General features: G+C 45.5%; 1 protein-coding gene across 1 annotated transcript in view; it reads right to left on the bottom strand.

The window, feature by feature from the left end:
- The window catches only part of SLC2A2 (solute carrier family 2 member 2), a 127930-nt gene extending 112211 nt beyond the window's left edge, over positions 1-15719 (bottom strand). Inside the window, exon 1 of the mRNA XM_075340627.1 lies at positions 15676-15719. Within this exon, the coding sequence (XP_075196742.1) occupies positions 15676-15702 (27 nt within the window). The 5' untranslated portion in view covers positions 15703-15719. The remainder of the gene's footprint in view (positions 1-15675) is intronic.
- Between the last annotated feature and the right edge of the window lie 1067 nt (positions 15720-16786).

Raw genomic sequence — 16786 nt, 5'->3', positions numbered from 1 at the left:
TATATGTATTATAATGCAGCCCCATAGACCTCCATGTATAATGCGCTGCTATAGTCTATGTATAAGGTGTCCTTCATGTTTATTATGCAGTCCCATAGACCTCCATGTATCATGCAGCCAGCACCCCCAGGCCTCCATGTATTATGCAGCCAGTCCCACCAGGGCCTCCATGTGTCATGCAGCCAGCCCCACCAGGTGTCATGCAGCCAGCCCCACCAGGGCCTCCATGTGTAATGCAGCCAGCTTCCCCCGGGCCTATGTGTGTCATGCAGCCAGCCCCCCCAGGGCCTCTATGCGTCATGCAGCCAGCCCCCCCAGGGCCTCTATGCGTCATGCAGCCAGCCCCCCCCCCCCCCCAGGGCCTCTATGTGTCATGCAGCCAGCCCCCCCAGGGTCTCCATGTGTCATGCAGGCAGCTTCCCCAGGGCCTCTATGTGTCATGCAGCCAGCCCCCCCAGGGCCTCTATGTGTCATGCAGCCAGCCCCCCCAGGGTCTCCATGTGTCATGCAGGCAGCTTCCCTGGGCCTATATGTGTCATGCAGCCAGCCCCCCCCCCAGGGCCTCTATGTGTCATGCAGCCAGCCCCCCCCCCCCAGGGCCTCTATGTGTCATGCAGCCAGCCCCCCCCCCCAGGGCCTCTATGTGTCATGCAGCCAGCCCCCCCCCAGGGCCTCTATGTGTCATGCAGCCAGCCCCCCCCAGGGCCTCTATGTGTCACGCAGGCAGCTTCCCCGGACCTATATGTGTCATGCAGCCAGCCCCACCCAGGGCATCTATGTGTCATGCAGCCAGCCCCCCCCAGGGCCTCTATGTGTCATGCAGCCAGCCCCCCCCCAGGGCCTCTATGTGTCATGCAGCCAGCCCCCCCCCCCCCCCCAGGGTCTCCATGTGTCATGCAGGCAGCTTCCCCGGACCTATATGTGTCATGCAGCCAGCAAAATAAAAAAACAAGTACCTCTCAGCTCCTTCTGACCCCTGCGACTGCGGTGGTTATGCCCCTGCCCCCATATGTCCCACCCCTGCTCCCTATACAGCCTGCACCCCCATATCACACACACACCCTGACCCACATATCTCACCCTGCCCGTACCCCAACTTACCCCTCTCAAACACTCTGCACCCTTCACATGCTTCTGTCACAGTCTGCAGCCCTCATATCCCACTCACCCCGCAACCCTCCCCTCATGTCCCCTCTTTTCTCATTACCACTCATGTGTTCGAAGTATCTTCTCCTGCTTTCTCCCGGCATCCTGTGTCTCCTCCCACACAGTCACATGGGCGTGACGTCATCGCAGGTCCTGGTAGGGATGGTTTCCGTCTGCCGTGCAGGAGCACATCTCCTCTGCAGCAGGTCAGGAACGCCTGGTGGCCTCTCCAGGTCAGGGGCCCCTCTGCCCCCCTGCAGACACTGGGCCCCCCCTGACTCACAGGCCGGCCCCCTAACGGTCGCGCAGTCGGCCACTACATAGTGGCACTACACATAGGGGCCCGGCAACCGGCTCTGCAGACCGGCTGCCGGGCCCCTATAACCCTGCGGGCCCGGTCGCAGTGGCGACCTCTGCGACCGCGATCGTTACGCCCCTGGCTGTAACCTTCCCCCGCATGGACTGATAGCAGGTTCTAATGCTGAGTAAGTAGTGCTGGGCGCAGTTAAGGGGGCTTTACACGCTGCGACATCGCTAACGATATATCGTCAGGGTAACGGTGTTTGTGACCACATCCGACGTCGTTAGCGACATCGCAGCATGTAACATCTCTGAGCGACCTAAAACAATCGCAAAAGAGGTAAAAATCATTGGTTTTGGAGAGGTCGCTCCAAAACCAAAAATCGTTGACAGGTGAGTAGCGAGGTTGTTTGTCGTTCCTGCGGCAGCACACATCTCTATGTGTGACTCCGCAGGAACGACGAACATCTCCTTACCTGCGTCCACCGGCAATGAAGAAGGAAGGAGGTGGGCGGGATGTTACGTTCCGCTCATCTGCGCCCCTCCTCTGCTATTGGGCGGCCGCTTAGTGACATTGCCATGATATACCTCCCCCTTGAAGGAGGGATTGTTCGGCGGTCACAGCGACGTCGCTGAACAGGTATGTGCGTGTGATGCTGCCGTAGCGATAATGTTCACTACGGCAGCGATCACTACATATCGCACACACGACGGGGGTGGGTGCTATCGCGATGACATCGCTAGCAAACGCTAGTGATGTCGCAGCATGTAAAGCACCCGTTACAGCCGCCCTCTCCATACACAGAGCAGTGACTGAACCAATGCTGGCACCACCCCCGTGACTGAAACACAGCCTGTAAGAGAATTAAATCTGTGCGGTGATGCCTTCTCTTTTCCATCTACTGTCTAATGATAAAGTGACCAACCCTCTTAGCATTACAAAACTTCTAGGTGCATTTACACTGCATGATTAAGAATGCTTTTTTTTCTCGATAATCATGAAGTGTAAACAGGCTGCCAATCACCAAAATGCTTGTTCATCAGTTAAAATGATTTTCAACCCCACAGCCAATTTTCGTCTTTGTGTTTTAATTTTTCTTCCCCTTCTTCCCAGACTTCATTTTTTAATTTTTCTGTCCACCCAGACATGGAAGGTTTGTTTTTTTTGTGGAACGAGTTGTACTTTTCAATAACACCATTCCTTTTACCACATAGTATACTGGAAAAAGCCAATCATGAAAATAAACCACAATTCTGACATAGTTTTTTGGCAGTTGTTTTTATGTTGTACATTTTGTGATAAAAATTACCTGCCAATATTATACCCCTCATCAGTTGAATTGTAGCAGTACAATTCATACCCAATTTTTTTATTAATTTAGTGGTGAAGAAAAAATTCAGAAGTTTGCAAAAAATACAATTTGGGGGTTGTGTCACTATTTTCCAAGACCCGTAAGATTTTCATTTTTTTGTCAATGGAAGGGTAATGGCTTACTTTTTGAGGGGAGAAACAACAGTTTTATTGATACCATTTTGGGATAGTTATGACTTTTAGATAATAAAAATAATAATCTTTATATGGCACCAACATATTCTGCAGTGTTTTACATACATCATCATTGTCTCCATCGGGGCTCACAATCTAAATTCCCTATCAGTATGTCTTTGGAGTGTGCGAGCAGACAGGAGACTTCGGAGGAAACCCACGCAAACATGGGGAGAACATGCAAACTCCTTACAGATGTCCTTGGTGGGATTTCAACCAGCGCTGCAAAGTAACAGTGCTAACCCCTGAGCCACCGAGCCGCCCATGTAATGTTGGTTTTCTTGAATTTATTTTGGTTACAGTGTTTCCAGTTGTTTTAATTATTTTAGATTTTGATAGATTGGACTTTTCTGAATGCGGTGATATCACATACAGTACAGACCAAAAGTGTGGACACACCTTGTCATTCAAAGAGTTTTCTTTATTTTCATGACTGAAAATTGTAGAGTCACATTGAAGGCATCAAAACTATTAACACATGTGGAATGAAACACTTAAAAAAGTGTGAAACAACTGAAAATATGTCTTATATTCTAGGTTCTTCAAAGTAGCCACCTTTTGCTTTGATTACTGCTTTGCACACTCTTGGCATTCTCTTGATGAGCTTCAAGAGGTAGTCACCAGAAATGGTTTTCATATCGCAGGTGTGCCCTGTCAGGTTCAATAAGGCTAAGTTCACACATCCTGTGTTTTGCATCAGTCACAATCCGTCGCCTTGGGGAATTACGGTATCCTGCAAAATATTTTGCAGGAATCCTGTATTTCCCCATAGACTTCTATTAGCGACGGATTGCGACTGATGACCCTGCGTTGCATCCGCTGCGTCGCGGTCCGTCGTTTTTGACTGACCGCCGAGCGGGTAGCAACGCAGAATGTAACGTTTTTCGGGCCATCAAAATTAACGCGCCGCGCAGGAATCCGTCGCCATCCGTCAAGCTTGTAATGCATGTCTATGGTGCTGGATTCCGTCGTAATCCGTCTTACAACAGAATCCAGCGCAGGATTCCGTCATGCTCTACTGAGCATGCCCAGCATGCTTGGCACGCCCACTGGGCTGTCCCAAACACAGACGGATCATGACTGATCCGTCAAAAAACGGACGCACAGCGGATGTAACGGACGCAACTGATCCGTTTTTTCACAGGATTCCTGTGAAAGGAATCCTGTGAAAAACACATCAGTTGCATCAGTTGACATCTTGAAAATGACTGATCCGTTGCTGACGGACCTGACGGATTGAAAACACAGGATGTGTGAACTTAGCCTAAGTGGGATTTCTTGCCTTATAAATGGGGTTGGGACCATCAGTTGTGTTGTGCAGAAGTCTGGTGGATACACAGCTGATAGTCCTACTGAATAGACTGTTTGAATTTGTATTATGGCAAGAAAAAAACAGCTAAGTAAAGAAAAACGAGTGGCCATAATTACTTTAAGAAATGAAGGTCAGTCAGTCCGAAAAATTGGGAAAACTTTGAAAGTGACTCCAAGTGCAGTGGCAAAAACCATCAAACACTACAAAGAAACTGGCTCACATGAGGACCACCCCAGGAAAGGAAGACCAAGAGTCACCTCTGCTGCGGAGGGTAAGTTTATCCGAGTCACCAGCCTCAGAAATCGCAGGTTAACAAGAGAATGCCAAGAGTGTGCAAAGCAGTAATTAAAGCAAAAGGTGGCTACTTTGAAGAACTTAGCTTAGGCTAAGTTCACACTTCTGTTGTTTTGCATCAGTCACAATTCATCGTCTAGAGGAATTACAGTATCCTGCAAAATGTTTTGCAGGAATCCTGTTTTTCCCCATAGACTTCTATTAGTGACGGATTGCGACTGATGATGCTGCGTTGCATCCGCTGCGTCGCGGTCAGTCATTTTTTAACTGATCGCCGGGCGGGAGCAATGCAGCCTATAACGTTCTTTTGAGCAGCGCGATCCATAGGATTTTGCTGCGCATGCTCTCTCTGGCTCCTTGCACACGTAACCAGGATACACATCGGGTAACCAAGCAATGCGCTTTGGTTAGTTACCCGATATTTACAGTGGTTACGGGTGCAGGGAGCCCGCGCTAGGCGGTGTACACTGGTATCCAAGATAAATATCGGGTAACCAAGCAAAAAGTGCTTTGCTTTTAGTTACCCGATATTTACCCTGGATACAGTGTGCAAGGAGGCCGACACTTCCTGACTCGGCTCCGCCCCCTCCCGCATTCCGCATGTGTATACACACACACACTCAAACTCACTTGTTCCCAGCCCTGCAGTCCCCGCGGCACTGACGTCCTCAGCTTCACGGCCCCGCTCGGCTCCGCCCCCTCGCGCTCCACCCCTCCCGCACTCCGCATGTACACACACACACACACACTCACCTGTCCGCAGCTATGCAGACCGCGGCACTGACGTCCTCAGCTCCGCCCCCCAAACTCCGCCCCCCACACATAACGGAGTCCGACAATGAAATTCTTTTCTTTGTCATCCGTTGTACAACGCATCAGTCACATGCGTCAAGCAACGCATGTGACTGATGCAAAACAACGGAAATGTGAACTTAGCCTTAGCCAACATCTTGTTGTAATGTCTCCATCCTGTAGTAATGTCCCCCCTTGTGTCCTGTATAATATGCACATTCTCGTGCCCTGTAGTTATGTCCCCTGTACTGTAGCAATGTCCCCATCGTGCCTTTTAGTAATGTCCCCCCATCCTTGTCCTCTGTAGTGATGTCCCCATCTTGTCCCCTGTAGTAATGTCTCCCATCCTTGTGCCCTATAGTAATGTGCCTCTTCCCTGTACCCTGAGTAATGTACCCATCTTTGTGCCCTGTAGTAATGTCTCCCATCCTTGTGCCCTGTAGTATTGTACTCATCCTTGTAGTACAGCCCATACTTGTGCCCTGTAGTATTGTGCTCACCCTTGTGCCCTGCACAATACTACAGGGCACAAGGGTGAGCACAATACTACAGGGCACAAGGGTGAGCACAATACTACTTGTGCCCTGTAGTATTGTGCTCACCCTTGTGCCCTGTAGTATTGTGCCCATCCTTGTAGTATTGTGCACATCCTTGTAGTATTGTGTCTATCCTTGTGCCCTGTAGTATTGTACCCATCCTTGTAGTATTGTCCATACTTGTGCCCTGTAGTATTGTGTATTGTATTGTGCCCATCATTGTGCCCTCATCCTTGTAGTATTGTGCCTATCCTTCTAGTATTGTGCCCATCCTTCTAGTACTGTTCAGTACCTTGTAGTATTGTGCCCATCCTTGTAGTATTATGGCCATCATTGTGCCCTCATCCTTGTCCCCTATTATGCTGCTCTTCACAAACGCAAAAAAAAAAATAAATAAAATTCTCCTCACCTTTCCTCCGTTCCCTCAGGGCTGCGTGCTGATCAGTGTTTGCAGCGTTTTGGAGGCAGCATGTTTCAGCTGCATCCAGAGCGCTGGGTTGTACAGTACAAGCAGAGTGGATAGGATTTCTAGAAATCCCATCCACTGTGTGTGTGCGGCCCACAGCAAACACTGCACTGCAAATGATTCAACTGTAAAACCCTGCCTGTCGGCTCCCGACATGAAGCTGTGATCGTCACGGGATCTCTGGGCTGGAAAAAGCAGCCTCAGGGGCCGCATGTGTGACGCCCTGGACTAGTCAGGTTGTCAGAGGGTTCTGCACAATCTTTCTCTCCCCGTGCAGGGCTCAACCCCCCATGGTTCTGGGTCCCTATCATGCAGTACTGCATCTGCCAGCATCCACAAATCCTAGTTACACCTCTCACCAAACCTGTCAGGCACACCAGTGGACTGCTTAAGCTGGAATAGGGCAGTCCAGCAGAGCAGAGCTGACAGGCAGAACAGAAGCAGCTCCCAATGTGTGAGGAGTGTCTGTGTATGTCTGGGAGTAGCAGCTCCCCAGAGTGGAGTGGTAGCCCTCGAGCTTCAGGAAGCTGGGAGTTGGAGCTCCCAGGGAAAAAGGAGACTAGGTCGCAGACGGTGGTCTGGACCCGGAGGAGTCGGAGACCCGGTCGTGGGAGATTGGGACTGGGTGCTTGGCTAGTCTTGGAGGATAGCCAGCAGCCGCAGTTCAATAGCTGGGCTGGGACCAAAGGCACGTTGGGGTACATGGACCCTAGGTCGGTTAGAAGCTTCAACCAACCCGGCAATTAACCTGCGGAAGACAGGGCCTATATGGACTGTTCCCACGAAGCTCAGAGATCGGGGGCACTAGCGCAACGAGGGGGATAGGGATTTCCAAGCAAAGCAGGCCACTGAAATCCCAAGCATGAGCTCCTGAGAGCAGGCTCCTCTTGCTATTCATAGCAGGGAGCGGGGCCCGGAAAGCTCCAAGCTGACGGGCCACAAAGGACACTCTAAAATATGGTGCCAGAAGGCAGGCCAGAGACCACCAGGCAGTACTGCAGGGGACGGGACCCGGACGAGCTCCCCTCGGAAGACAGCGGCATTCAGAGACTTGGTTTACCACGTTGTCAGCGTCTGCTTTCTTGCTGAGTGAGTACCTGATTAACCCCTGCAACCAGCGAGCCTGCGCTTCCCCTGCACCTCATACCACCATCCGGGGTCTCGGGGCCTTTCCCTACCTGTGGAGGGTAATGTCATCTAGCTTCCCCATTCCATCACCCCGGGTACTCCCAACGGCAGCGGCGGTACTCCCTATTACCGCACACCACAGATGGTGTCACGAACAATATATCTCCCCTGTAAATACCCCCTTCTTTATTCGGGTGTGACCCTTTAGCCCCCGGGTCCGGAGACCCTCGAGCCATGAGCAGTGACGTCCAGATCCGAGCGGTTCGGCCACTGCAGGGGCGGTACAGGCGGGCCACGTGTTTGAGACCTCTGCTGTAGACTGTGAGCCCTCGCGGGCAGGGTCCCCTCTCCTCCTATACCAGTCTGCTTCTGTAATATTCCTGATTATTGTACATTGTATATTGTTTTTATGTATACCCTTTTCACCTGTAAAGCGCCATGGAATAAATGGTGCTATAATAATAATAATAATAATAATACATCAGTTTTTGACATGGGTCGTACATGTATGGCAAATGTTGTGAAAGGGTTATAGAGAATTGGTCAGTAGGATAAACTCTCCTAAGTTATCTATATGAGCAGGCAAGTCTTAGAAACCTGAATAAAGTGATGCCTTGATACCTGCAATCCGATGTCTTATTTCAGAGAAATCTTCATTTTTCTTAATATATGAATAAGCTGTCTTTGGAGGCTGATTCTTAGGGAGCTCTATATCCACCCATAGATCCTAACACCTCATTTACATATTAAGAGCAATTTGGATTTATCGAGAATAAGACATTGGATTACAGACATCAATGTATTTATTTAAATCAATTTTTTTAAGAACTAGATAGAATAATATAGCTTACAACCTATGAGGAAAAAAGGGGAGAAACAAGAGGTAAATGGTAAAAAAGTGTTTGTATTGTCTGGTCCAGCCATCAATATAATATATAGGATATTAAAATAACGCTGCATGAACCGGTCACCAGCCAGTATGTGTACAAGTTTATGTAAATGGGGCTATTAAGTGCATGGAGGGTGGAAACAGATGATACAGGGACCAGATTTGGAAGAAATTTTTGTAATGTGAAAACGAGAATAGTTATTTAATTGAGCTAAGTTGATAGGCTAGTCTAAAGAAATGTGTTTTTTGGGCCTGCTTAAAATTGTGGATATTGGGAATTAATCAAATTGTTCTGGGTAGTGAACTACACTGAACTGGCGCAGCTCACGTGAAGTCTTGGAGCTGGAAGTGGGAGGTTTGGATTATTGAGTATGTTAGTCTTATGTTATTAGCAGAATAGAGGACTTTGTTAGGGTGATAGTAAGCAATAAGAGAGGAGATATAGAGCGGTGCAGAACCATAGAGAACTTTATGGGTTAGAGTGATAAGTTTATATTGTACTCTGTAACGGATAGGCAACTAGTTCACTGACTGGGACATAAGAGGCATCGGTGCAGTGTTTGGAGAGGAATATGATCCTGGCTGCGGCATTCAGGATGGATTGGAGCGCATAGTGTTTAGTAAGAGGGAGACCAATCGGTAGAGAGTTGCATTAATCCAGACGAGAATGAATAAGAGTGGCAGTAAGAGTTTTTGTAGAGTCAAAGGTAAGAAAAGTACGAATTCTTGAGATGTTATTGAGGTGGATGTGACATGAACGAGCGAATGAACGAATGTGGGGAGTGAAGAAGAGATCGGAGTCAAATATAACCCCAAGACAATGGGAGAAACCACACACAGAAATGGCAATATTGGGTTCGGGAAGGTGAGTAGTGGGAGAAAACACAAGGTGTTAGAGATAGCAGAAAAACAGTCACTGGTAATTTGTAGTAATGGTATGGAAAACCAAATCCCCTGATGGTATGTCAGTTGGCTTAGGAGTGTTGATACTACTGACAGATTCTCTTTAAGCTACCTTAAAAATCGTCATTCTTGGCAGCACATTGTCCGGTGTTAACAGTATCTGTGCTGCCGAGAACAATGATAGCCTATGTGTCCAGAACAATTGATCACTGACCGTTTTGTGCACATGGGAAATGCCATCTGCATGACTAAAGGCCGCTTTACACGCTGTGACATCGCTAAAGCGATGTCGTTGGGGTCACGCAATTCGTGACGCACATCCGGCCGCGTTAGCAATGTGGTTGCGTGTGACACCTACGTGCAATTGAAAATCGTCGCAAACACGTGTAAAATCACTAATCGTTGACATGCTCCCCTATTCCCAATTATCGTTGCTGCTGCAGGTACGATGTTGTTTGTCGTTCCTGTGGCAGCACACATCGCTATGTGTGACACCGCAGGAATGAGGAACCTCACCTTACCTGTGGCCGCCGGCAATGAGGAAGGAAGGAGGTGGGCGGGATGTTCATCCTGCTCATCTCCGCCCCTCCGCTTTGATTGGGTGGCCGCTTAGTGACATTCCTGTGACGCCGAACGAACTGCCCCCTTAGAAAGGAGGCGGTTCACCGGTCACAGCGACGTCGTTAGGCAGGTACAGTCAGGGCCTGAAATATTTGGACAGTGACACAAGTTTTGTTATTTTAGCTGTTTACAAAAACATGTTCAGAAATACAATTATATATATAATATGGGCTGAAAGTGCACACTCCCAGCTGCAATATAAGAGTTTTCACATCCAAATCGGAGAAAGGGTTTAGGAATCATAGCTCTGTAATGCATAGCCTCCTCTTTTTCAAGGGACCAAAAGTAATTGGACAAGGGACTCTAAGGGCTGCAATTAACTCTGAAGGCGTCTCCCGTATTAACCTGTAATCAATGAAGTAGTTAAAAGGTCTGGGGTTGATTACAGGTGTGTGGTTTTGCATTTGGAAGTTGTTGCTGTGACCAGACAACATGCGGTCTAAGGAACTCTCAATTAAGGTGAAGCAGAACATCCTGAGGCTGAAAAAAAAGAAAAAATCCATCAGAGAGATAGCAGACATGCTTGGAGTAGCAAAATCAACAGTCGGGTACATTCTGAGAAAAAAGGAATTGACTGGTGAGCTTGGGAACTCAAAAAGGCCTGGGCGTCCACGGATAACAACAGTGGTGGATGATCGCCGCATACTTTCTTTGGTGAAGAAGAACCCATTCACAACATCAACTGAAGTCCAGAACACTCTCAGTGAAGTAGGTGTATCTGTCTCTAAGTCAACAGTAAAGAGAAGACTCCATGAAAGTAAATACAAAGGGTTCACATCTAGATGCAAACCATTCATAAATTCCAAAAATAGACAGGCCAGAGTTAAATTTGCTGAAAAACACCTCATGAAGCCAGCTCAGTTCTGGAAAAGTATTCTATGGACAGATGAGACCAAGATCAACCTGTACCAGAATGATGGGAAGAAAAAAGTTTGGAGAAGAAAGGGAACGGCACATGATCCAAGGCACACCACATCCTCTGTAAAACATGGTGGAGGCAACGTGATGGCATGGGCATGCATGGCTTTCAATGGCACTGGGTCACTTGTGTTTATTGATGACATAACAGCAGACAAGAGTAGCCGGATGAATTCTGAAGTGTACCGGGATATACTTTCAGCCCAGATTCAGCCAAATGCCGCTAAGTTGATCGGATGGCGCTTCATAGTACAGATGGACAATGACCCCAAGCATACAGCCAAAGCTACCCAGGAGTTCATGAGTGCAAAAAAGTGGAACCTTCTGCAATGGCCAAGTCAATCACCAGATCTTAACCCAATTGAGCATGCATTTCACTTGCTCAAATCCAGACTTAAGACGGAAAGACCCACAAACAAGCAAGACCTGAAGGCTGCGGCTGTAAAGGCCTGGCAAAGCATTAAGAAGGAGGAAACCCAGCGTTTGGTGATGTCCATGGGTTCCAGACTTAAGGCAGTGATTGCTTCCAAAGGATTCGCAACAAAATATTGAAAATAAAAATATTTTGTTTGGGTTTGGTTTATTTGTCCAATTACTTTTGACCTCCTAAAATGTGGAGTGTTTGTAAAGAAATGTGTACAATTCCTACAATTTCTATCAGATATTTTTGTTCAAACCTTCAAATTAAACGTTACAATCTGCACTTTGAATTCTGTTGTAGAGATTTCATTTCAAATCCAATGTGGAGGCATGCAGAGCCCAACTCGCGAAAATTGTGTCACTGTCCAAATATTTCTGGACCTAACTGTAAGTAGTGTGACGGGTCCGCGCGATTTTGTGCACCATGGGCAGCGATTTGCCTGTGACGCACAAACGATGGGGGCGGGTATGCATGCTAGCGATATCGGTACCGATATCACAGTGTGTAAAGCGGCCTTAAGGCTATTAAATGACCACAAATCTATGGCTGTTTTTGGCCATAGGTCATGCAATTTATGTGAGTACTTAGAGCTATTGTTATTGTTTTGAGTAGGCATTTTATTCCAGATCTCTACTCAATATAATTCCCTACGACTTATTAACTAAATATTTCTTTTAGCCTTGATGTGTCACGTGAACTGAAAATTAATGTTAGAGGGACTGTATAATCTTTTATAAAAGCTGATGTCATTCTCTGCCCACCTAAAACTGATTTACAGCCCCTCAGTGTCCCTCCTCCTGCTGAGGGCACACACTGCTCAGTACAAGCTGCAGCTGTCAATCACTCTTGATGGAGATTGAATACTCATGGACTCATGAGCGATTTCATTCTATGGCAAGACTCAGACATTGAAATTATTCAGCCATTCTTAAATGGACTTTCAAAGTAAGTACACCAGCCTAATCAGGTCTAAGAGATCTATTAAGCAATGTATCAAGTTTTATACATACTGATGGGGAATTTAGATTGTGAGCCCCAATGGGGACAGTGATGATCACATCTGTAAAATGCTGTGGAATTAATAGCACTATATAAGTGAGTGAAATAAATAACTGTTGTGAAATTTAGTCACAGATCCATTATATATATACTAGCTGTAGTACCCAGGCGTTGCCCGGGATAGTAACTGTCTCTTTGTCTCTCTCCCAGTCTCTGTCTGTTTGTGTCTGTCTGTCTCTCTGTCTCTCCGTGTCTGTCTCTTTCCATGTGTGTCTCTGTCTCTATCTATGTCTCTCTGTCTGTGTCTATCTGTCTGTATCAGTCTCTGTCTGTCTCTCTCTATCTCTGTGTCTGTGTGTGTCTGTCTCTCTGTATCTGTCTGTCTCTCTCTAGCTGTGTCTGTCTCTTTCCCCATCTCTGTCTCTTTCCCCGTCTCTGTCTGTCTGCCTCTGTCTCTTTGAGTGTCTGTCTCTCTGTCTGTCTCTTTCCCTGTCTGTGTCTGTCTGCCTCAGTCTCTTTGACTGTCTGTTTCTCTCTCTGTCTCTTTCCCTTTCCTTGTCTGGCTCTTACTCTGTCTGAGCCTATGTCTGTCTGTCTTTCTCTGTTTCTCTGCCAACATCTTATTACCTCACACATAAGCTTGTTATACTATGAATGTCTTAAGTTCCTATAGTAACCACTCACAGCTCCTATTAATAACCTATAGCTTTTAGCTCCATTTACTTTAATGGAGGCAGGTTTGTTGGCGAGTAACTGTAAAGCGCGGAGTTAAATTTTTCAAAACATAGTCTGACGTTCCGAGTCACATGCAGTGTCTGTGCAAAATTTCGTGATTGTAAATGCGACGGTGCAGATTCCTTTAGCGTACATACACTCATACATACACTCAGCTTTTTTTATTATATATCCTTATTGTACTACAATAATGATCAGAATTGCTCTTATTTTCTAAAGCTTTCCACAGTCATTGAAAGCGGATGTGCTAGTTACGGTATATCTTTAACATTTTAGTTCCTTAGACATTGAGAATTTCCCATATTCTCCAAAAGTACCAGAAACCACTGGGAACCTCAATTCTAGTTCACTTTCTCGGAAAAATCTAATCGGTTCCTTTATGTCTTATATATATTCATTATATATATACAAACAATGTAGAAAACATGTAGCCAGGTCACCATAAAGGAGTTCCTCATACTTTTATATGATATAATGGATCAATAAAGAAGTTTTTTATACTTCTGGTGAAATTTCATCCTTTTGTTGGATCCCAATATATACAGTAAATAGATGACCCTAATAACTAATAGCACATTATACGCCTCACAGAGAGTTTAGTATACAGCTGTACATGTGGAAGCTGCAGGGTCAGAAACCTGTTCCTTGTTGTGTCATAGGAAAAGTGCTTATCCATGGAAAATGTGGAGCGGCAGCTGTTGAGAGCAGAGGTTAGTGTTATATAGGTGCTTCTCTCCTATGGCTGCACATAGTGATCCCTCCTGCTAGCCCTAAACAATTCCTACATAATAGTAATGTATTCAGAATGACTCATAAATTCATACATTAGGGCTATCTAATGTACTGCACTAGTAATATGCTGTAGTAATAGAATAGTTAATACATGAATACTGCCGTATCTAATGTACTTTACCCTATACTTTGACGATATAGTTATACATTAATCCTATCTGATGTTTCCCACGGTTGTATCCATTAAGGGTATGTGCACACGCTGCACAAATTGTGTGAACCAAAAAAACGCACCAAAAACGCATGTTCTTGGTGCGATTTTTGGGTGTGGTTTTTTTGTGATTTCAATGGCTGTATGGGCTAAAAAACATAGGAGAAACGGACCAAAAATTGACATGCTGCTTCTTTTTTTCTGCACCAAAAACATCAAGGAAAAAAGAAGAAACATGCGCACAGCGCTTCTGATTTCTCATGGACTTTGCAGTGATAAGGATATCCATGCAGATATAGGCAACAAAGTGCATGATAAACTGCATCAAAAACTTCCCCGTGTGCACAGGGCCTACAGTATGTTCATATGTGGCATTTTTGCAGCGTTCTTTTACGCACTTTTTTTGTGCAAAAAAAAAAAAAAAAGCTGCATTTTACAGGAGCAACAAAGGAAATTAGATTACACTGGGCGGCATGGTGGCTCAGTGGTTAGCATTGCAGTATAACAGCACTGGGGTCCTGGGTTCGAATCCCACCAAGGACACCATCTGCAAGGAGTTTGTATGTTCTCCCTGTGTTTGCGTGGGTTTCCTCCCACACTGCAAAGACATACAGCTAGGGACTCTAGATTGTGAGCCCCAATGGGGACAGTACTGCAAATGTATGTAAAGCGCTGTGGAATTAATAACTAATAATATAAATGAATAAAATTATTAATTATTGTTTAATTATTGTTTAAATCTCATTCACCTGCTGTTTTTTGTCAAATGAATGAGAAAAAAGGCAACTAAAAAGATGCAAGAACGTATCAAAACGTGCAGATTGTATGCAGTGTTTTTCTTGCCTATACTGATTTTTCGTGCACAAAAATTGAAACACACTGCGAGTTATATACACTAAGGATGGCAACAATTGGGTAACTAATGGTAATAAAAACATACAAAATGAATGCATACTCTCTCTGTAATATACAAAAACTTTCCATGTGCAGATAACATTGCTCACGTTATTGTAACCTAAAAGAACATTCAAAATCTATAAAGGGGAACCCCAATAAAATGTAACTTTTAATCGTGTTATTTAAAAAGTCATAGACCAAATAACCTAAAAAGGACATCCATTGCCAATTTACATGATGCAAGTGGGGAGCCCCATCAGCTCTGTTGGAAATCCTGATTACCCTATCTATATAATCAGGGGTCATATGGGGAGGGAATGCCTCTGTAGAATGACCCATTGTTTGGCTGATTATCCCCTGCACTCCCATTGCCTATGGGCAGACAATAAAGCTGAGACACTCAAGGTGTCATATTTTACATGCCAACAAAACATGGTTACCATTCAATAAGAAAAACGTATTCCGTTGTAGGCAGATGATGATGGCCGTGCTGGTGGTGGTCAGACCAGGTTTCTTATACTTTGTAATGTATAAATATCCATGATACAGTGAGTAAATATTAGTGCATATTCCATCATAGATAACAGTAACACTGGTTGGAGACACTAAAAATCATTTTCCAATAATGACTGGTAAAAAAAACACTTTAAACAATTGTACTGACAATATGCCCTGGATGTAACTTGTAAAGCTGTCCTCATTCCTTAGTGTATATAGACATGAAGGAATACATAGTATGTTATATATAGACACACTCCAGGCTATTAACCGTACATTCACTTAAACAATTCAGCTTCTTTTTAACAATAATATATAAAAAGTGTAATACCTTCGGTTCTTGCACTTTCCTGTCCATTGTTTCTTTGTCCAGTGAGCTCCAAGAGACTGACTGTCAGTGACCTGTGGTTGTATATATACAGGTACATAGAGGCCGTCCTTGGGGAGGGGGAGCTCTGAACCAGCTAAAAACAAAGCAGTAGTTGTGCAATAGCAAGGGGCAAAGGGCCGTCACTGCTCTTCATTCAGTCAGTCAGAAAAGTTCCTTTGATTTTTAGACTTTTATCGAAATGTGTATATATATATATATATGTATATATAGTACAGACCAAACGTTTGGACACACCTTCTCATTCAAAGACTTTTCTTTATTTTCAGGACTCTGAAAATTGTAGATTCACATTGAAGGCATCAAAACTATGAATTAAAACATGTGGAATGAAATACTTAAAAAAGTGTGAAACAACTGAAAATATGTCTTATATTCTAGGTTCTTCAAAGTAGCCATCTTTTGCATTGATTATTGCTTTGCACACTCTTGCTCTTGATGAGCTTCAAGAGGTAGTCACCGGAAATGGTTTGCCAACAGTCTTGAAGGAGTTCCCAGAGATGCTTAGCACTTGTTGGCTCTTTTGCCTTCACTCTGCGGTCCAGCTCACCCCAAACCATCTCGATTGGGTTCAGGTCTGGTGACTGTGGAGGCCAGGTCATCTGGCGTAGCACCCCATCACTATCCTTCTTAGTCAAATAGCCCTTACACAGCCTGGAGGCGTGTTTGGGGTCATTGTCCTGTTGAAAAATAAATGATGGTCCAACTAAACGCAAACCGGATGGAATAGCACGCCGCTGCAAGATGCTGTGGTAGGCATGCTGGTTCTGTATGCCTTCAGTTTTGAATAAATCCCCAACAGTGTCACCAGCAAAGCACCCCCACACCATCACACCTCCTCCTCCATGCTTCACGGTGGGAACCAGCCGTGTAGAGTCCATCCGTTCACCTTTTCTACAAAGACACGGTGGTTGGATCCAAAGATCTCAAATTTGGGCTCATCAGACCAAAGCACAGATTTCCACTGGTCTAATGTCCATTCCTTGTGTTCTTTAGCCCAAACAAGTCTCTTCTGCTTGTTGCCTGTCCTTGGCAGTGGTTTCCTAGCAGCTAT

The sequence above is a fragment of the Anomaloglossus baeobatrachus genome, chromosome 3, assembly GCF_048569485.1.
Source record: "Anomaloglossus baeobatrachus isolate aAnoBae1 chromosome 3, aAnoBae1.hap1, whole genome shotgun sequence".
Taxonomy (NCBI): domain Eukaryota; kingdom Metazoa; phylum Chordata; class Amphibia; order Anura; family Aromobatidae; genus Anomaloglossus; species Anomaloglossus baeobatrachus.
The sequence above is the reverse complement of the archived record's forward strand: the minus strand, read 5'-3'. Positions and strand labels throughout refer to the sequence as shown.